General features: G+C 37.9%; 1 protein-coding gene across 1 annotated transcript in view; it reads right to left on the reverse strand.

The window, feature by feature from the left end:
• Positions 1–20089, reverse strand: part of dnah9 (dynein, axonemal, heavy chain 9) — a 195707-nt gene extending 175618 nt beyond the window's left edge. The window contains exons 1-16 of the mRNA XM_077551042.1: positions 19739–20089; positions 17961–18157; positions 17718–17876; positions 16373–16503; positions 13626–13837; positions 12821–13054; positions 12373–12540; positions 11896–12012; positions 11670–11820; positions 10218–10332; positions 8754–8822; positions 5644–5770; positions 5424–5570; positions 2747–2855; positions 1783–2024; positions 1570–1705 (exon numbers count right to left, since the gene is read on the reverse strand). Coding sequence (XP_077407168.1) covers positions 1570–1705; positions 1783–2024; positions 2747–2855; positions 5424–5570; positions 5644–5770; positions 8754–8822; positions 10218–10332; positions 11670–11820; positions 11896–12012; positions 12373–12540; positions 12821–13054; positions 13626–13837; positions 16373–16503; positions 17718–17876; positions 17961–18157; positions 19739–20089 — 2665 coding nt within the window. The remainder of the gene's footprint in view (positions 1–1569; positions 1706–1782; positions 2025–2746; positions 2856–5423; positions 5571–5643; positions 5771–8753; positions 8823–10217; positions 10333–11669; positions 11821–11895; positions 12013–12372; positions 12541–12820; positions 13055–13625; positions 13838–16372; positions 16504–17717; positions 17877–17960; positions 18158–19738) is intronic.
• Positions 20090–22768: the final 2679 nt, after the last annotated feature.

Consider the following 22768-nt stretch of genomic DNA (forward strand, 5'->3'; position numbering starts at 1 on the left):
AAGATTCAAAGTAGCAAAAACACAAGGGACAATACGTAGCAAGGACATGGCATTGACAAGACTGGCCAATGAAGGGACAAGAAATGAAAAGAAACAGAGAACTAAATACCAGCTAATGAGATAACGACAAACACCAGAGACACCTGTACCAGACACACGTGGTTGAGGGAGCTGATTGGATGACATAAGGGACCACTATGGCAAGCACAGGTGGACATGGTATGGCGAGACATTGACAAAGGGAGACACAAGGAAAACTTGACAACTAAGGGTGCACTCACACTAGGGCCATTTCTTCCGTACTGTACTGAAGCCTGATTGTCCCCCCACCCTCCCCTGTCCCCTTCCGGCCCGCACTCACATTACTCTAACCAAACCATGTCCGGGCCCAGTTGCCTCCGAAATATACGTCATCATGTTGATTCACTCAAGAAGACGTCATCATGGGGGACTGCACTTCATCATCAGACCAACGTGAGCCCTTTGCTGCTGCTATCTCTTTGCTAGGGACGCTCTGGTTATTGTATGGTCAGCAGTTCAGGTTGCTCGCTATATACATCGCACGTACGTATGTGACGTCATGGTTACGTTTCACTGTGCGCATGTGCGGCCGACTGTACCGTTCTCTGGCCCACCTCTCCCAATCGTGCTAAACTGGGGATCCGAACCGTACTCAGGCGCAGATCGATTGCGCTCACACTACCGGACTTTAGCAGCAAGCATGCTTGGGCACGGTACAATGGCGCTAGTGTGAGTGGGCCCTAAAATACAACCAAAACCAAACAAAACACAGATCATGTAGATGTGGGAAAATTTGGACGTACAAGACAGGGAAAATAAGGGACCATGTTGATAATTGTCCCTTTCCCTGAGCTATAAAAACTGGTATTCTGCAGTAATTAAGACAGTTTCAAGCCAGATTCTGACCTGGCTGATTCACTTGTAATTCTGGGCAGATGTCCAGAATGGTGTGATCAAATGTCATGGCTAAATTGTGTAACCTCTGCGTGGTCGAACAATATGTACGCATCAGTTTAAGCGTCGTTACGTAGCTGCGGTATATGAGACATTTCAATGGGAAGCATACTTTTTTGCTTTGAGTACAGTATTTGTATTCAAGTCCACATTTGGAAGAAGCATCTCCTTCTTCAATGGTAAATGGGCTCATAGTGCTTTTCTACCTACAAAGTACACAAAGTGCTTTAACACTGTCACCTTATTCAACTACTGATGATGCAGCATCAGAAGCAACTGTAACAACATTGTCACATGGGATGACAATAGAACAGGTGATGACCACTCTACCACCTGAGTCATGCCAGCTTGTCAGTTGTTGTGACAGATGGCAACAGTTTGAAATGTACAGCTGCAATCCAGACATACATATGCAGTTAAGTTGTGGTTTTGACTCGCTCCGTTGTTTAAGTACTTCAATCAATAGCTTTGATTTTCTGTGAGTTTTTTTTTTTAACAGCCTTTTCAAATATCGGAAAATGCTTGCCCAGCTTTAAAGTGCAAAAATTAATTTCTTCTCTGACAACGTACAGTGGAGTTTTTGAAACATCTTACCTGTGTTGTCCAGGAAAAACTTGAGTGAACACTCTATGCAGTGATAAAATCCATCAATGACCATGTCGTCAATGTATTCCACATAGGATTTCCATGCATCTGTGGATGGTTCTGACATAAAGAGCTCAAGATTCCTCTGAGCAAAGGATATTGGAAAATCACAATTATGTTGACTAAGTTGATAACAAATTTAGTATTGTAAACAGAATTTACCTTCATGAGGAAATGAATCTTAGCACCAGATGATCGTATCATAGAATAAAAACGATCCAGCCTTTCGACCCGATCATCCAGACTCAGCAAAGTGTCTTTTTTCCCCTCCTTCCTGTCAAACAATGGACTTGCCCAGGACTTGATACAATTCTGGATCTCCTCCACATTGTTTTTGATCTTCTGCAGTCGGCTCTCCAAGTCACAGATGGAATCCCGCAACTCTTGAATATACTGCCAAATGCCTAGAAATAGAAAGGAAGTGAGTTTTAAATTGGGTGTTTGAATCTCTAGAGCAAGAGTTGTTGATGTCTTAGGTCATTGGCATGTCATTGGCAACTGCAGGAAACTTTCTGCCAATGGCAGTGTAAACACATCTTTACAGTTAGTTCATGGCTGTGTGGATCACAAACTCCAAGGTTGTTACCCATGGAATCCCCAACGATAATTGCCTAGATGCTATATTACAGCAGCAGCTTTATAATGAGTAGACCATAAAATGTCATTGAAACAATCAATGATGACGATAATGATGTTTTTGTTTTCACCCTTAGCAAGGGACTCTGATTGCGCCTTTCAGCAAGCGGTATTTGATTTACTGTACTACTTTCATCGAATTGACCTGTAATGGATGTGATTAATACAATGTTTGTCCATTCCCCTTTCAGTATTGTCATGTTTATTTTCCTGGCCTTTTTAAACTCTTCTCCAGGTGGTTGCAATTATTAATGTGAACTTCACATCATTATGTTTTTGGTACTGGGAATAAAAAGTGCACAAACACAAACAACACATTATTTTTGTCTGCTGTAAAAATGACAAAGATGGGGACAGGAATAACTAAAAGTGTACCGGTATTTTTCCATAATCATCTATTCATTCCGCAAAGCTAAATATCTTACAGTATATTTTCGCCATTAGTTGTTAGTGTGTACGTGTGCATGCATATAAGGTCGAGTGTCCACACCTTGACTGTTCCAGCTCAGGCTCTCTTCAGCCTGTCTTAGCTGGGTGTCAATATCCATGAGCTGCCTCTGGAGTAGTGGATTCTCCACCTCAAGCACAGACTGAATCACCTAAAAAGGGAAGAAGTTAAGAATATTATAACAATTCAAACTAAAGTATAGTATTGTAAAACTGATTTTAAAAAGCATCACAAAAAGATCAGTAATTCAATATCACTCCCACTGAACACAAAGGGACATAAAGAAACCAAATGTAATTTTGTGTGCAGACATGTTAGTTTTCTCATGAGATTTGGTTGAACCCGTTTTTTTCTGTAAGAGTTGGTAAAATTAATACGCATAAACATGATCATGTGTGCAAGAATGACATATTTTTACATATTTATGCTTTGCAGCCATTATATCACTTGTGTTTGAACCCACCAGAAATAAAACACTGCAACCAGACAAATTATTGTCACATATTGAGGCAAAACTAAGATTTAGTGTCATTCAGTGGTATAACATCACGCTGAGAGGCCGCGGAGCAAAAAATATTTTGGGCCAACTTCCCCTTAATTTTTTTTCCTGCCAAGCCAAGCTACTATCAGTGGCATATGCAAATTTCACTGTGCGAACGCTCGCTCCTGATTGGTGGACTGTTTCTGCGGACTTGTTAGAGGAGTTTGATTACTGCGTCTTGTTTGCATATGCAAATTTGGCTGTGTAAACTCCCGCTCCTGATTGGTGGGCTGGTTTCACGCTCGTTCTTGGTTGGCTGCTGTCTTTGGCCTTCTTGAACGTTGACAGCACCTTTAACTTTGTCATGTTTTTCTTCTTTTCTTTTTTGCGTGCCCCTTTTCTTTGAGTTGATTAAGACATGGCACATCCACTAGCTAACCACCTTTTTTTTCATCAGGACTCATCGTGAGTGACAGATGCCTTAGTCGCTGTTTGTAAATGATCATTTCCACATCTTATAACAGCCACACAGCGTAACTGACCCGGCCAGAGATATTCCATTTAAAAATAACTGGCTGTTATTTTCCCGTTTTTTTCTTTTTCTTTTTCTTTCTTTGCACCGGCTGCACTGTCAATATTTACGCCTCTGATGTAATTTTTTCATGAAGTCCTTTTAAGGGCATTGTGTAAATTCACATTTTATTGAGCTTGCAGCTCCCAGTAGAAATTCAAATGTAATCTTATCTCTGAAAATCATAAAGATGATCAGACTGTATTATGCAATATAATGATAGGGTACAAGGTCATTTACAATAGGAAATTACAATTTGTGTTTTATATATCCAATTTTGACATTCTCTCAAACAGGCAGCTAGAAATTTTTTTTACTGAAAATTCGAATAAAAAAGGGTGGATGGAAACCCAATTATTATGCCATGTCCTTGCTACTTGTATCTTAAATCAAGTTTCCCCAGTGAAACTAAAAGGAATGCAATCAATCTGTTCCAGTCCCTGCGACCCAAAAAAAAAACATTTTTGGGTTACTGAAAGTGTTCATTTTGACGAGAAATATTGTGATAGTCTTTTGACTAAAATGAATTAAAGTTTTTATTCATAATTTAGTCTTCTGATTGTATTTTCATTTTAATCCAATTTTAGGCGATGAAAAGAAAAAGCAAATTTTAGTCAACAAAATAAAGAGCAATTTTATTAATTTTAAAATTATAACACGCCTATTCCTAACTGTAGTTTAACACGCAAGACACATTAAACACAACCTTGTCTTTATTAAAACTTGTTTCAATGAAACATGTTGAACTGACAATAACATGCCGTCTTATAACTTAGTATTCACCTAAAAAAAAAAAAGCATAATTGCCTGAGATGTTTCTTACAGCTGCACAATGAATGTAAACATGTTTTAACATTAAATAAAGTACAGTGAACAATTTTTGATTGGTCCTTTTCTCCCACCTGAGTTTCATTCCTTCTTCTGATTGGATTTTGTGAATTTATGTCACGGTGTTGTTTTCGTTTTAGTCATTGACAAAATTGTCAGTCAATTTTAGTAATCGTCATCGTGACAATGAATGGCTTCTATTTTAGTTTTCGTTTCATTTTTGTCTGAAATTTAAAAAAAATGCAGACAAAAAATATGATGAAAATTTTTCATTGACAAAACTATAACTGGTTGTATGTTGTAATAAAGAAAATTTTAACCGATGACCTCCCAAATGGGAGAAAAATATGCTAGCCACTAGCCTTCCATTTACATTGTTGCAAAACATTATTATTATTATTATTATTTTTTTTTTTTTTTGTTTAATGATTAGGGAGAGTCACTTAATGTCCATCCATCCATTTTCTTAACCGCTTGTCCTCACAAGGGTCGCGGGGGTGCTGGAGCCTATCTCAGCTGGCTTCGGGCAATAGGCGGGGTACACCCTGAACTGGTTGCCAGCCAATCGCAGGGCACACAGAGACGAACAACCATCCACACTCACAATCACACCTATGGACAATTTGGAGTGTTCAATTAGCCTGCCGTGCATGTCTTTGGAATGTGGGAGGAAACCGGAGCACTCGGAGAAAACCCACACAAGCAAGGGGAGAACATGCAAACTCCACCCAGGAAGGCCGAATGCCCGGACTCGATCTCACGTCCTCTGACTCTAACCAGTCAGCCACCGTGCCGCCGTCACTTAATGTCCATTTTTTCTAATCAAAATGTATATAGACCTTGTTGTATCGTCCTGCAGCAAGTTCCAGGCTGGCCACGAACTGCCACAACTGCCATCTGGTAGTATAAATCTGCACTGCGGTTTCGGGAATGACTTTAGTCTGTCTGGCCTCCAGGTACTTGACTTCCCTCAACACAGATGCAAGCTAAAGAAGGGAGGCATGATTTAAAGACATGTTCTGTCGTATATAGTATGAGTCATGAAATAAACATAGCAACCTGTGTGTTAAAGTTGACCGATATCATCTGGGAGGACACGTCTCTGCAGATTAAGGGTAGGCTGAGGTTGTGATGACAACTGCTGTCAACAGTCCTCGTCCATGTCTCGTACAGGGTGACACAGTATCTGAAATAGTTAACTCAGAGAATGTATACTTCAGGCACAAATGTGATTACTATCACCAAAATATTGTACCAGAGGGGTTTAACATTGTTTCACATTCCCATTAAAATAGTCACAGAAGTGCAAGTGGCTGGGAGAGGTAGCACGAAATGGAAGGTTTGATGGGGCAGTTGGAGGTTGTATGAGGATAAACACTGCTTCATCTGCAAGACGGTGGGGATAGACAATATGTCAGGCCTCTGTACGGCTATATCAATCTGTAAATAGCAACTATTATGATGAGTACTTCAGCGCACACTGTGTGCTCCTTATTGGATTTCTGCCGTGAGCTTCATTTCCTGATAGTGGCACTGCAGACACAGAGGCAATCCAATGTCTTGGTAATGGCCATAAATCATGCAGCGTTTTGTCAGCGGGGAGTAATGTGTAAGGATGCCCATCCCGATCATGACTGGAATGTTTATAATGATGATGGCATTCACCTATGGCAGCGATGATGATTCTTACAATATTACAGGAACTCTAATGGGAGTTAAAAAAGGTTGCACAGAGATCATCACTCCAGTTCTCCATGGAATGAAAAAGAAACTAAATGATAATTATTTATTTGCTGTTTAGTAGGGGCGTCAGGCGGTTAAATTTTTTAATCGTGATTAATCGCATGACTTCCATAGTTAACTCTCGATTAATCGCATATTTTATATCTGTTCTAAATGAATACGATAAAATGTACAGTAAAATATTTTTTCTAGGTTTTCATACATAACATAAAAGTAGAAAAAATGTTAAATAGAAATATGGCTGCATCTTTTAGTCATTGATACAGTAATTTCAAAATAATTCATAAAAATTAGTTAAAATTAAAAACGTACTGTACTGTAAAAAAAAAAAAACGAGTGTGATATTGATTTGTGTTGGCAATTTTTCTGCAACTAGATGGCATCATTGCATTTGTAAGATGTTGGTGACAGCTCAATGCATTTTTATTTTCATATTAAGAGCTATCTAATCTTTAACATGGAGTGAACTGGTGAAATTCTGCACAATTTTTAAAATTATAAAATATAACTTGACCATAGTCTCCACAAATATATTTGTTATTATTAAATTTATTACTACATGTCTGCTGCGTTACGACTGGAATTCCCCCAGTACAGGCATTCCAAGTAAGGGGTGGTCATTAATCGTGTGTTAAAAAATTTGGTGGCATTAAAGGAACTTTAAATTAACTCAAAATTGACACACTAATTTTGAAATCCCTATTATTTAGTAATACGTTATAATCTAATCTAAAAAAGACTGGTTGGTCCCAACAGGTTTTCTTTTTACCTTGTTAGAATGATGAGATATTATATTAACATGCTAGCATTTAGCATTATAAGAATTTCCATTTTGCTTGATCCAATATCAAAACAGTCAATAAATCCTCACAGGGTTACAAATTTGAATTAAAATGCAGGCATTCATTTAATTAGTCCATATTATTATGAAATAATTGTATTCTCACAGTGTTGCCTGAATACATCTTGGCACATTAATGTTAGGCTGGCCCAAAATTGATATGAAAATTATGCACAAATAGAGATATTAGGATTTCTGGTGTCTTTCTTGTTTATGTTATTTTCTGTTGATGCCATGGGGAAAAAATGTCAAGTAGCTACTATCCACCAAAAATATGTGCACTGAAATTCTTATGGTCCCTCATCAAACTAGCTTTGAATGACCCGCAGTGCCCAGTTGCACAACACATTTATTGGCCATTTGATTTGAGTGCCCAATTTCTAAATGCAAAATATTGCATTCAAATCCCTAAAGCAAAAACATGCAAAGTTCTGTTCTGATGCATACCAGAAAAGGCCATTTTAGTTGACAGGAAGGAGAAAAAATAGTTTTTGAAAGTTTTAATTGTTTATGAAAAACAATGAAGTAATCACTTTATTTATAGACAAGACATCTTCTTACTGTTGAAAGTAGCTCAACGAGTTCCTTTAAGAACCACTTGGATACAGTAAGGTCGAAAACAGAAGGCTAGTTCTGAACAAAACAATTTGAAATGTTTGTGCAATGATTAAAGCTTGAGGAGACATTACAAGCTTTAAGTGGTCAGTGTAAAGGTGAATTATAACCGAAAGTGAGCAATAAAGAAAGAGAAGATCTCTTTCTTTTTCTTATTGGCTCTTTCATAATTCAAAGCAGCAATGGCCCCCCTCAATGAGATGATTTATCTTGCAGGTTTTGATGTTAAATGTGGTCTAAAAGGCGATTTCTCACTTGGCATCAGTGAGTGGCGACAGGGCATGTGAGATTATGAGACTCCTGTGAGATCATCTACAGAGCAGTGCCCCAGTAATGAGAACATCAATCATGCCTGGAGCTGCGTGTCTACATTGCATTCCACGTGGGCTGCTTCATAAACTAACTAAATCGCATATATTTAGCAGATGGGGCTCTCATCTGATACACGCTCCAAACAAGGAGTCCACCCAACCCTCGTGACACGGAGAGCTACTGAAAGTCTCTTGTGGAGCATTACTTGTTTTCTTAAATTTCCTAAATAAGTGTAATTTGCGCATAATTACAATATGTGAATAATATGTGTCATTTGAATAATACATTAACAATCTACATTCTACACATACTGTAGTAGATTGACTTGTCATTCATTTTGCTGTTCTTTACTTCTCCTCTTTACTGCTCTTGTGAGAAAACAGGCAGATGTCATATTGTATGGCAGGCCAAATGCTCGCCCAAAAATGAACAACCCATTGCAAGACGGCCGTGTGTTATTGCATGCAAGTCCTTGCCAGGTGAGTGAGTGAGCCAATGTATAATCCTGCTTTAGACCTTCCTCATAATAACAACACTGTAAGGCCATACTTCCACTGTCAGTTCTGTTCATTCTCCCTTTCTGTATTTTTTTTCAGCTATATGTAACATGGGTGCATGATGACATGTCATGCAATATAGAAAGATAAGATGCTTCAACCTGTCAACCAGTTGCATCAGTTCCTCATACTTCTGGATGACCCAAACTCCTTCGGTGGACTCCAGGGACCTGGCTCAGAGAGTTTGTTAGGTTATGGAAAGTCTCTTAAAGGCAACAGAGATGTTAAATTTGCAATATATGGATACAAGTACTGGGGGAAGGAAGGCTACTGGGGCCGACCCAACTTTATGAGTTATTCATTTAATTCAATTTGTTTAACGCAAAAAGTTAGGTCACAAACAATTAACTAATTCAAACCCCAAAACATGTAAATATATATTTTTAATACTTTGTCCTTTACTCCCAAAAACTTGTTTACACGTTTTTTGTTTTTATGCAAGAGCAGGCTTTGACGCCACTTCTGACATGAAGAGGTGGCTCAAAGCAATGGTAGTTATTACAAAAAGTACGGCCAGTAGGTGTCAGCAGAGTATAAGAGATGAGCCATGGCCATGTTGCAACAAGCTCTTTTTGCCAGTGTTTTCACGAAGAATGTGAATATTGATTAAACTTATTGTAGCTATATTCTAATGCTAATTGCTGCAAAACGGAAACAGATGGAAATATATATTTTTTTCCTGATGAAAGAAGAGACTCTAATCTTTCGTTTGGTAGGTTTCATGTTTTTATAGCAATAGAACACAATATTCTGTGGGCCTTGCAAAATCAGTCAAAATCCAGTACAACTAACGGGAGCGGGAGCAAAGTGGGTTGCTTTAGTGAAAAAGAATGGGAGTGAATGGGTTAATAACCAACAAAACCCCAAAACATTTTTTTTTTTTTTTTACAAAACCCACAAAATTTGATTGTTTTGTACAAATCAAGAACTTGGGTTGTTTTTTGGGTTATTCGTTTGACCTTTTTTGTTTGTTTGTTTGTTTGTTTGTTTGTTTGTTTGTTTGCTTGTTGGTTGGTTTATTGGTTGGTTTTTGCTCAAATGAATAACCCAAAAAGTTGGGCCTTTTTTTTTTATTACCCATATTGGGTTATTTTTTGACTCAACTCATTTTAAAACCAGTTGGGTCACAAATAACTGAAATTGGATCAAAAAAAGGAATGGCCCAACATTTGGGTTATTTGTTTAACCCAAAAAGTTGAGTCAAATGAATAAACCACAAAACAAAACAGGTTTTTTGATTACTTTGTGATTTATTCATTTGACCCAACTTTTTTGGTTATTTGTTTAACCCAAAAGGTTGTTGGTCCCTTATTGACCCATATGGGTTATTTTTGACCCAACTGTATTTAAAGTGCGTTGGACAAGACAGCCTGCATCATGAATTACATTTCCAACAGCATTTGACGAGATTGAAAGGCCGATCAATATTTTACCCCCAACTCTGTATATGCTAAAGAATTAATATTCATTAAGTTTGATGAGTTAATTAAGTGGTTGATGCGTTTGTCTATGTAGTGTGGATATTTGTTATTATGTGTTGTCTGTGGAGATGAGAGGGCACTCACGGGTAGGAGAGGTGTCTGAATTTGGAGTAGGGCGTCTGCATGCGCTGCTGCAGCTCCTGGGCCCATCTCATCCCTCCAGCTACAGCTGGCATATTCTTATTCACTGGAGCAGAACCTGTGGTAAAGTAGTATTACTCTTATACCTATGGTTACCACAAAGTCGGGGACTGAGCACAAATAAATGTGCATTGTTTAAATAGAGTGCCGTATGCATTATTCCTCCAAATTAAGGCCAAGAGAAGAGGTTAGCAGCTATTGTCACAGAAACACTATCAACTTAACTATTTTGTGCTATGCTGTTACCATATTCTGTATTCAGTGGGAGGAAATTATTGCTGGCAGCACCACTGTGAAATTCATTAATTCACCCATTCAGCAGTTTGAAAGTGGGTATAAATTGTGAAAAACGTTTTCAATGAAAAGGGTCACGATTAGGGTCACTTCTATTTTTATAGCATAAATTTTGATCAAGGTAGTCGTCTCAATTGGCGAGAATCAGGTTGGCCCCAAAAAATAATAATCCATATTAATCAGTATCCTTTGAAGCGGCAAAGATATTCGATGCAAGAGCTGTTTCTGGTCCTTGGATCTGTTGAAATGTGCTACAAAAAAAATTATATTCCTTTTTTCTCATTAACTCATTTGCTCCCAAAAACTTATAAAAACCTTATATTTTAAATATTGCCATGGTCCCCAAAACGTATTTATATGTTTTTAAAAAATATGTTTTTTATTCTAACGCATACAGAAGGCTTTGATACAGCCTCAGACCTGAAGAGAGCGCTTAAAGCAATGGTAGTTATTATAAAAACTGCCGGCAGGTGGAAGCAGAGTATAAGAGATCAACCAGAGCCATGTTGCTAAGTGCTATTTTCCCCCCGTTTAAACAGATTTATGAATAATGATGAAACTTAGCTATATTCTAATGCTACTACTGCAAAACAGAAACAGAGACTCTAATCTTTCTTTCGGTAGGTTCCATGTTTTTATAACAATAGAACACAATATTCTGTGGGCCTTGCAAAATCTGTCAAAATCCAGTAAAACAGCCTTGAGCAAAGGGGGTTGCTTCAGTGAAAATGACTGGGAGTGAATGAGTTAGGTCATGGGTAAGGTGAAGCCTATATAGATTCTAGAGCAGTGGTTCTTAACCTGGGTTCGATCGAACCCCAGGGGTTCAGCACAGGTCAAGGCACATACCTCACTCATATGATTCATGATGACAAGCCCCGCTTGGCCATCATTTACTGCCAGTGATCACGCTAGATTGCTTGGCCTACCTATGTGTGCTCCATACTATATACTAACTATCCGTGTGCCATATGAATTAACATGTACCTGAAACAAAACGCATGGTGTTCCACAGGGTTCAATTCTGGGACTTCTGCTGTTTTCATTGCATCTGCATCTTAGCTTTTAGAAGTATGTGTACATTGTTATCTTAAAACTTACCCATCTCATTTGCAATCTTGATATGATGATGGTAGAGGTGTTTGCAGCTGTCCAGATCCTTGTCAAACATTTCTACTAAGCGCGGATATCTGTCCAAAGCATCTTGAGCGACTAAAGGATGCTCCAACAAGCCCCCAAACATATCCAGAACCTGCAGGCATGGAGAAGAGACGATCCAGTAAAATGCATATGAAGTGTTTGAAAAAGCTTGATTACGTTCCAATACCTTGAAGGCGTGCTCTAATCCTGGAGCGTCGTCAAAGGCCTGACAGAAGATGGCTCCTAGTCGCCGGTCTGTGTCATCTGCTAACAATTTGAAGTCCCGCACATCTTTCTCAAACTCCTGCAGGGCAGAAAACACAGCTAGGCCCACAGCCAAGAAACCACTGAGCAGTGTGATATGACATTGAGCCTACATAGAGTAGCATATTCCTTTTCACATCTCACTAACTCAAAACCATCCAGCACGACTTGCCAACTGGGTATTACAAGCAAAGTAAATTGCTTTCCATGCCGTTACTCAGGAACAACTTGGTTGAGCAACACGATGACGTTTTGGGCGGCAAAACCGTGCTCTGGAGTAACCTGCCTCTTGTGTGCTATGAAGTGTTCAAGGTTGAAATTGCTTGTGGGGTGTGCACCTCAAAAAGCTGTGCTGTAGAGGGATAGGTTAAGCAGGAACATGAGATCCAGTACTCCTCACCTTGTTGTTGAGGTCCAAACAGTCTTGGGGCTTCTCTGTTAAGATCTTGAAACAATCCATAAACTCCTGGTGGAGTAGCTGGATCTGTTGGCTTAGCACTCGACCTCTAACACCTCCAATCTCCAATTTCTCAAGCTTTAAGAAGTCCTCTGCTGCCAAAAGGATGTCCTATATTGATACAGAGTGGAACAAAAAATGCAATTATAAAATCACACTTGGACAATATTTTTTTACGTCACCAGCTGTATAAAAATGGACCTAAACTTCACTTTATTATTTTAACTATTGTTTCCTTTGTTTCCATCTAAGAAGCTTGGGGCGCTAATAAGCGAACCGCCAGGCTTCCTGTGTTGTCTCCCTCTGTTGGTCATTGTTATAATTCCGTTTTCTTGGAAAGACAAATTCCTTGTGTGTTTTTACATCCTTCGCCAATAAATCTGACTCTTACTTGTATGGACATGACTCTGTTGATAAAGCGATCAAGTCCAGAGAAGACCAAAGTGGGGGGGAAATCCCAAGGCTTCACCAAGTTCCCATTCCTCTGGTACTGGCCCAGATTGGTCCGGCGGTCCTTAAAGATGCTCTTGAAGAGTTCCAAAATTTCCAAGCATGTTTTCACCTTCAGAAGGCTCTCAAAAACCTCTCCTTTGAGAAGTTCTTCTGGCATCAAATAACTCAGAGCCTGTTTTTGGACAGAAAAAACAAGACAGTTACAAGCAGCTACACCCAGCTACAAGATACATTACAAATTCAAAATTGTTCAAAATGAACTGCAACTACGATCACATACGGTACATATTTCTAAAATATACCTCACTGACAATAGCAATCATAACTGAGTATTATTTTTGTACAAGAAGAGTGTGCAAAGTGTGAGGGTGTGGTAATTTTGTTATGATTGCCTGACATAAGAAATTTAAGTGGTGGCATATTGTTTTAATTTTTTTCCAGACTAGAAATCAAAACAAAGAGGTTTCTTGAAAGAGTAATGTCAAACAAATCTTTGGTTTTGCCTTAAAAGCAGTGTTACAAAGAAATACTGCAAGGAAGCTTTAATGAGGCTTTTATCTTAACTTTGGGAGAAAAATACTCTCAACCGGTCTTTAATGGACTAACGCAGCAGTCCGTTTTCACTGGCCACCCATCTACTGACAGGTGCTTATTTCAGAAACAGCTTTTGCCGCAGGGAAAAAAAAGCCTTAAAAGTTTGTCTTTGGAATACTGTGTACCAGGGGAAAGAAACTATAGCTGACCTGCTGTATGAGGAGGTTGCAGATCTCTTGCAGTAGAACAATGAGTCGTGGTGGAGTATTGTAGTGTCCAGAGTTGGCCCAAACAAGACAAACTGTGTGCATCAAGGGGCCTATCTGACCTCTGACATCGGAAAACTCTCTATTCTCCATGTCTTCAAACAGCCGCTGCAGTGGCATCAAGTAGGTACAGATGTCCTTTGCCTCCTCCACAGCTGACAAGTCAAAAGTAGATTCAATATCATATGTGCAAGGTAGATAGTCAAAATCAACATATGGGTCATTGACGGATACATTTGTCTGATGATGCCCATTTTATGAATTATGATGTGGTGCGAACAAAAAGAAATAACAGATTTGATACTTTTATTTTGAAAATACATTAAAAGACAGGAGTTTGTATCATCCACAAAACAATCAAAAACCACATGGGAGCAGCTATCAGTGATCACAACTATTTAAAAAAATTACCCTTTTACCACTTCATGTGGTATGACCTAAAAATATATATATTAATTTTGTTCAACAAATATATATATTTTCATTACAATTTCACTTGTGTGGCTAGCAAGCTTATTTTGTTTAGCTGGCTAATCGCTAAACTCATAACTTTGACTTAAGTAAATATGTTGTGCGACCAAACATCATCTGGTGCGACCATTGTAGAAATATTTGCATGCTAGATGTACTATATGTCCTAAATTGACAATAATAGTAAAATGGCATCAAGTAAATAATATATACATTATAATAAAGAATAAATATTTTATATTATATATAATTCGTTCCTGCGAAGTGTTCAAAGTCCGAATTGTTCAACCTCAGAAACATTATATACATATATAGTACCACTGTGTGTGTGTGTGTATATATATATATATATATATATATATATATATATATATATATATATATATATATATATATATATATATATATATATATATATATATATATATATATACACAGTGGTACCTCTGAGTTTGAACATAATTCGTTCCTGCGAAGTGTTCAAAGTCCGAATTGTTCAACCTCCGAAACATTTTTTCCCATAGGAAATAATGTAAATGCAATTAATCCGTTCCCAAGCTCCAAAAACAGAAAATTCCCATTTTAATTGCTTTCTTCTTTTTTTTTTTACATTTACAGTACAGTATAGTATTTAAACAATAAAACTACCTTACCTTACCTGTTGTGGTGTGATGGCCTCAGTGGATGATAAATGCTAAGTTAATGCTAGCTTTAGTTCAGTGCTGAGTTTGTGTATTTTACATTTTACATATTATTAGACTACTAAGCGGTCCTTGTGTGCGTTGTTTAACATCAGGCACGTTGTTGAATAGCTAAGGGGGATCCTCGTGCCAGTATTTAAAGAAGTAGTCACGGTAGTGACAACTGCGCGATAAACTCCTCCTGTATGTTTTTCTTTGCTGTCAGTGGCACTGTTGTCTTTCTTTGGGCCCATGGCAAAGAAAATTGTCGTGGAAAATTCAAAATGGAGCACCTCCGGGAGTATTCACGATCTGACAGGAAATGAGCAGTGCATCGTCTCAACTACCGCATTGCTCGGCTTCGCTCAACTTTACTCTGCTACCCGTTTACAAGGTATGTTCGGCTTAGCTTGCTTTGCTTGGGTGTTCGAACTCCGAAAATGAGTTCAAACTCCGACGTCATTTTGCCCATGTCGGTAAATTCTGTGTTTGAATAAAAAAAGAAAATAAAAGTATTTTTGTCTGTTTTGACTGTGTGTTCTTGGTAGGCTATGTTCATTCCTCTTTAAGACCGTGTTCAGCGTGTGTAGTCACGTGCTTCCACCCATCCAGTCTGAACAAGAAAGGAAACACAACAAGGAAATGGCGGGTGTTTTATATGAAAAAGCGGCTGACACAGCGGAAGTAATGTTTGTCAAAGTTGATCCTGTTGTGCTTGTCCCGAAAAGAAATTCGACATCTGTTGTTTGGAAATATTTTGGGTTCCACAAAGACGATGTTGAGCAAAAGAACACAAACTGCAAAGTGTGTCTGAAAACCATCGTAACCACCCAGAGCAAGACGACCAACCTTTTTTAACACCGACAGCACATCTATACTGTTGAGGTTGAAGATGCGCAAAACGCTTTAAGTGCGAAGCAAGATTCGAAAAGTGCTACTCCCGACACCATACGAGAGAACGTCACACCATACGAGAGAACGTCAAAGAGGTGGGTAAAATAACCAATGTGATACCACATAGCTAAGGATTTAGCTCTCAACACTGAGAGGCTGTCAAGCATTTTTATTTGCAAATGTTTATAGGTGTTGTATTGACATTTTTTCAAGCCACACTACCTCCTTTGCACATGGCCTTATTTATATTAGTTCTTTACAAGAAACATTACCTCCACAAAGACATTACTGTATATACAAGTACAGTTGTGCAAGCCATTTGCACAAAAAAAGGTAACATTTTTCTCATGTTCTAATGTGCCATTGTTCAAATCATGCAAGCTATTTTGAATATTTATACTTAAATGGTTAAAGGGATTTTCATGCTTTTATATTTCATTGAAAGTAATGTTTGCCAGCTGGTCAACAAATCAACGAAAGGCAGTTAATTAGCATTTCCTGCAGTTATTTTCAGATGGCATAGATATAGTGATATATATATATATATATATATATATAAATTTTACACCATAACACTCCAAATTAGAAGCAGATTTGGCTTGCTTCTTTTACATGCTCTTTTGTCAGTCTTCAGCCTGTATTTACCTGCAAGGACTTCCTGTCGGATGTTTTGAAAAGCAGGGGAATAGCTGCTCTCAACAGCATCAAGCAGCATCTCCATTTTGTTTCCTTTGTGTGATGTTAATTGGGAGTAAATGCACTCCAAATCAGCATATCTTAAAGATGAAAATAGATGGAGAACACAAAAGGTCACGCTTGTCTGGCTTTGACTACTTCTGGAACTGTGATAATTTATGAATAATTCTAAAGGTCTCTGGAATAAAATTATTTGTACTGTAGATGTAACAATGACTGCATTTGAATTAACTGATTAAAATGGCCATTTTAATTTTGGAACTACCTCAACCTCTACCTTTTGGCTTTACAATGAACAAAGCCACGATTGCACCAATATGCATATTGTGGTGATTTCTTCTCAAAATCAAACCTTTCATTGTACATAAGGTGTAGTACAAAAGTTGTTTTTTTTAACCATAAATACTGTAGAACATGTTTAATACAACTACTGGTACTAGTTCACACAAAAATACAGACAGTGAGATTTTGAAGGTCTCATGAGTCTAGGTCTTTACTAATTAAAAGTAATACAATTTCAAATTCAACACATGTGCAAGTGCAAACAAACATCAACATGCAGGTTAATCTTATCTTTGTAAACCAAAACCTGCATGGAAAACTATTATTTGTAATTTATATGAGTAATCACTTACAAGGATGTTGTCCTGTTCACATTTTTTTTAACCCCAGTAAGTTGATTTTGAGCATCTGCCAAGAGCAAGTCTCCCGTCTGATACTTCAGTAATGGATTAGGGGAAAAGAGAGTGCATCTAAACTGTCTGAATTGTTCATACAATTCACAAAATAATGATGCAAACAAATTAGACTGTATTACATATGTCGCTTAATTATGACCATTAAAAATTAAGATAATTTAAAAAACAAATCTGATTTGTTTTGTTTTTTTACCGGATACTGATCACCTTGCAACTACATGACCAGCCCTAATTTCTGATCATGTGATCACATGGGGACCACCCTGCTTAATTACCCTATAAATCCCAATACAGCATTGTTATTTAAAACTGCATGAAATTAATGGCAATTTTATATTGTCTTTTTTCCATTTGTTTATAAAATACATATTTTGTGTAGAACACAAACAAAACAAAAAAAGCTTCTAATTGTTATTGGTAGATGCCAAAGAACCAATTTTCATGTGACTGCAGAGGTGTTGTGAAAAATTAAATACTGGAAAGATGACAAAAAGTTGTACAATAATTTAACTCCGGGGCTTTGTGACACTGCATTGAAGGTGTTTGTTAGAGGTTGCCAGTGGATATTTAGTATCCGTAGAAACAGATCTGCTGACCTGTTCTTCCAGAAGAGCAACTCTGCGTGTGGTGTGGGTTTTTTGCCTTCAAGCAAAGCCTCTGCTGAGTCTTTTATCAGCACTGCACGGATCTGATGGCTCCACTCAATCACGGTTGACTCCAAGGAGTGGATGATGCTCTTATCTATTGTTTCCCCCCTGAGAAATTTTACAGTTGTTTGTGACTGTAAATGTGGTGTGGGAAAGGATGCATTATCATACAGTCCGGTTTGGCTGGGTTACCTGTTATCTGTCTCGAAGGCAGTTTGCTCCACACTCTCCAAACCAACAGTAAGGGGCAGAAGTGTCTTGCCTTGGACTTGGCCTGACATTACAAACACATTGCTCTTGAGGGAGTGGATGAGGTGCCTGACATCTTGGGCTACCACCTGAGGCCACTCGGAATGGTTTCTACTGTTGGACAGTAGTGGGGCCACAACCTACAACAGGGCAGCAAACGGCACTGTAAGGACCAATGACTGACAAGGTCCTTTGAAAAACTGTTTTCAAGATGCAGTATTGATCTTGAGAAACTCAAAGTGAGTTGTTTTTTTCCCCTCGAAATCCCTAGAAGCTGAACAAGACTCAACTGAGTAAAAACAATATATCCAAATCTTTTCAAAAATACAATAGGTCTACAACACAATATATTTAAAGTGGCCATTACGCTGCAATTTATTCATATTCTGTATACCAATGTTTTTCCAAAAAAATTGAGACAATTGGCACTTTTTTTCATTGAGGCGCACCACCAGTAGAAAATGTTAAATATAAAATAACTGCTGATATTATGGGTCACTAACCCAGTCAAGGCATTCAGTTTAGGCTGAAGAGAAATAACTGAGTTTTTAAATGTTTCGTGGTTATCTCAATATACAATACAGCTTGCTAACATTTTTGCCATTAGTCAGGTTTCCATCCAATTGTTTTAAATTTTTTAAACAAATTTACTGAAAATGCGCAAAATGGACATGCGACTTATGCATCTGTTCTTTACTTGGGAACCAGGGCTATAATAGTTTTGGATTTTTCATTATAGTTAGTTTTTATTTCATTTTGACTTTTTTTTCAGTTAGTTTTGTTTCACTAGAGATTGGCCTGTTAGATTTATTTTTTATTTTGTAATGCTTTGTTTTAGTTTAGTAGTTAGTTTTAGTATTAGTTGTATTTTATTTTTTAAATCTGGAGTATGTCAAGTGCAAGATAAAAAAAAAAGTAATTAAATAGAGAGTGTAATGAAGTCAACACTATTGTCAAACAACTTCCTTCTTCTGTACAGATGTACAGCAATGCCAAAATAAATACTGTACATTTAAAATGAACCCCGGAAGCTCATGTAGGATATTAACTGACAAAGACAAAAACATTTTTGCAACAATTATAGTTTTATAAACATGAGATGTAGTTTCAGTTAATTTTCACATTTTTGTTACCCAAAAAGTTTTGGGGTTTTTTCCACTGTCATATCCCTGGTATGTAGCCTAGCCAAGTAGCTGTTGCCCCACCATTTTGCTTTGGTATGAAAACAAACACCACTGGTTAGAAGCTTACTTGGATGAGTAGCTATTTATGTGTGGATCATTAGTGAGTGTGTGCCATTCACCCCATCAAGAGCCTGGACCCCCAGACTCAGACTGCTGATTACTTAGGTAAGACAATTACTTGCATTTTGGGTTATTACTTTATCAGCACATGTTAAACACATTAAAATAATGAATGTCATGAAGTCAACGCCGACATTTCTGACTCATTTTGATGTGTATGTTACATTCTGATGTGTAAAGCAAGAATAACCATGACATTGGGTTTTAAGCATGACCATAAGGTGCAAAAGAGCCCTAAAAAGATTAGGTGAAAATGTATAAACACCATCAAATATAGTGCGTAAAAGTAAATAGCCAAAAATAAATACCCAAGTAAAGTACAGATCGCTGAAAAGTCTCGTTTAGTACAGTAACTTGCTCCTTACTTCCCACCACTGAAGTAAGCTAGCTTTGAAAAATAATGCACATTCCTCTTACCTCCTCAATCAGGGCTGAAAACTGGTCTAATGGCGAGTAAGACAAATCACCGCACACCAAGTTGTCCTCCATGCGTTCCGCAGTCAGGGCTTTTTTACTTCGCTTCACAAAGTACACTGCTTTATTTTGGGAATTTAACGTGAAGGTAGCGACGGGCTGTAGCAGTCCAGTCGTGGTCACGCACATCACCAAAGTCCCCTGCTGAGGTTTGTCCAGGAAGTCCTGTAGAATCTGCAAGTTCTCTTGGCAAGACACACATTTTTGCCAGCGGTCACGTTTGACTTTGAGAGTCCTCAGCACGTAGTCTTCTATAAAGTCCAGTCTCTGGTCCTCAGCAGGTGGTTCATCCATGTCCGTTGGGGAATTCTGTCGCTGGGCCCAAACCGCGTGAGTAGGAACTAATTGTGTGTCGCAGCCTCCATAGCAACGCACTGTTTGCATTAATGAGGACGTTGCCAGGGGAGCTGACTCGGGGCATCCCCTCTCTCTGTATGTACCTGCTGACCGGTTGCCGTTGTTGGCTTGGGGACTTTTTTTTTAACTTTATGAGAAATGGGCCTGTCGCATACAATCCTAATGAATGTAAAAGAATCAATTAGTGTCATTTGACTAATCGGAATAGTATCGGCTACAAAAGGATACATCTCGTGAGACTAAATCTGCTGGTACGGCCAATGTTATATGCCATAAACCTACAATTATAACAACTATTTATTTGATTAAATAAATTAAAACAATTAGTATTTCAAAGCACACATAGCTACTATGATAAAATATTATATTATTATTATAATAACTTTTATTTTTAGAGATTTTTTTTTGTAATTACATCCAGTACCTGATTTGATACTTGAAAACTTCTGCACACAGAATAATTTCCTTATTTTATTAAAGTCTCTATAAAGTAAAAAATAAATAAATAAATAAAGTCTTGTTAACTTCACAGGTTAGCAACCTTGTCAAATTTAAATGATTAAAAAAAAAAGTCAAGTATACAAATTGAGGTTTGAAAATTGTGAAGAATCAAGTCGTTCTCTGAATGTGTTGAAATTATTCCCTGCTCTTCAACTGTCAGTAAATTACCACTGTAGGAAAATAGTTGCTCCTTCGTCACGCATCTTTCTTTTACCAACACAAAAGTACATGTTTGAGCTGTGAAAATATACCCGCTTAAAGACTACAGTGGCTAGAAAATATCATCAGTCACTGTGTGGCTTTCCTATGAGGCGCTCAAAAGCAGCCACACGAGGGTCAAGGCCTTATCCATACGTTGGCTGTTACAAGGAACTTTTAATTTAATTATTTCTATCACGCTCTTCCCATGCTCTAAAGCGCCCATGCCAGCCTGAGGCCCCGATCCACATGTTGGCTGTCAAGTCTGACTTAAAAAAAAAAGAAAAAGAAAAATTCTCCCAGTTTCACCATTTCTACAGATTGTGAATTTAAAACTGCAGACAAAGACCCACATTGCACTACACTTAAACAAAATGTTGCAACATTTGCCGATTTGCACAAATTCTTCTACACTTTTTTGATTTTGTTTTATTGTGTTATTTTTTTTTTTTAGTTTGGTACTTTATATTATGTGCCTTTTAACGTCCTTGGCGGCCCTCCGTAGGTTTTTACTAAACGTCATTTAACGTTTTTGGCAGTCAAAGAGTTAAATTGTGCTGAAAGCGGCTGGAACCAAATTTCGTTATACTTGCATGATGACAATAAAGATTCTTGATTTCTCTGTCTGACATTAATGCACTCACAGCCAACAACGAGGACAGATGTGTTTTTGGTGTGTAAGTTAACATAACGTGTACTTGGGGGCAGTGGGTGTAGCTTTGCTGTAAGCTAAATTCTGAAAGGATTACCAAGACTGAACTGACAACAGGAGTTCCAAAAAATGTTAAATTACCCAAATGCTGTAATAACAACTGAAAAAATACACCTTAACTGTAGCTGTTATTTCAGATTGGCCAGAAAATTTTGGGAGACGAGAAACTATTGCTTGCACAAAAGTCAACGCATTTGCCCCAAATTATTCTTGGAGCCAACAACATAATGAAATATTTTAAACAGGGCTATGAATGGGGCATATCTTGCATCCCAGAATCTATTGAATTATTGCCTTTCATGCTCCCTGGTTTACAGTCCTCCATGTCTGCTGCCCCGGTTTATTTCCACCTTCAAAGACACACCACGATCTCAATCTATCAAGATCTCAACTTGACTTTAACTCTCTCTGCTCATGTTTTTTTCTCATTCATTTTGTTTTCATTTTTGTGTTTATTTCAGGCAACATATCCCAATTAACATCGGTAACAAAAATGTAAAGACAAGTACATGTTAAATGTAGTTGTTTATAGTGTGATGTCTACAGTAGAGGCACACACACACACAAAAATAATTTGTCAAAGTGAGGAGTAGATATCTCTGTCCAAATGTTGGGAGCAAAAGTATAAAGTCTTCAGGAAAATAAATACCGTACTCAAGTAAAGTGAAAAATCTACTTCTCCAGTAATGAAGTATTTGTAGCTCTGGTGCATATACAGTAGTCTTAATTGTGGACATAATTACCCAAAGTTGTTTAAAGGCCCGAAAGGAAAAAAATGCTTTTTAAATGCATGTGTAGAAATCCATAGCTATCTAGTCTGGAGTCCTTCCATCAGGGAAATCATGATGTGTCTGCTGCATACACCACATACACGGATCCAAGCACTAATCTGACAAATGTAATTTGGTACACTTTGTTCCACTACTGGCAAAAATATGCAAAGTCCTATTTTGTGGGATAAATCACACATTGTTTGAATATCTTCAATCCAGAAGTTCAACCACTGACAGGACGCGCTGTTTGATCCATCGAGCAAGATGAAATAGGTGTGTGACAGGTGGGTGGTGAACATTAATATCAGACACAAATGATTATTTGAAGCACTTTTACTGCGGAGGACATATTCAAAGCTGCTCCCTGTCGAGTCGCATTATGACTGAAATCATTTCTTGTTTGAGTTAATGAGTCTATTGATGCAAGACATG

This window comes from Vanacampus margaritifer, chromosome 18, assembly GCF_051991255.1.
Source record: "Vanacampus margaritifer isolate UIUO_Vmar chromosome 18, RoL_Vmar_1.0, whole genome shotgun sequence".
Taxonomy (NCBI): domain Eukaryota; kingdom Metazoa; phylum Chordata; class Actinopteri; order Syngnathiformes; family Syngnathidae; genus Vanacampus; species Vanacampus margaritifer.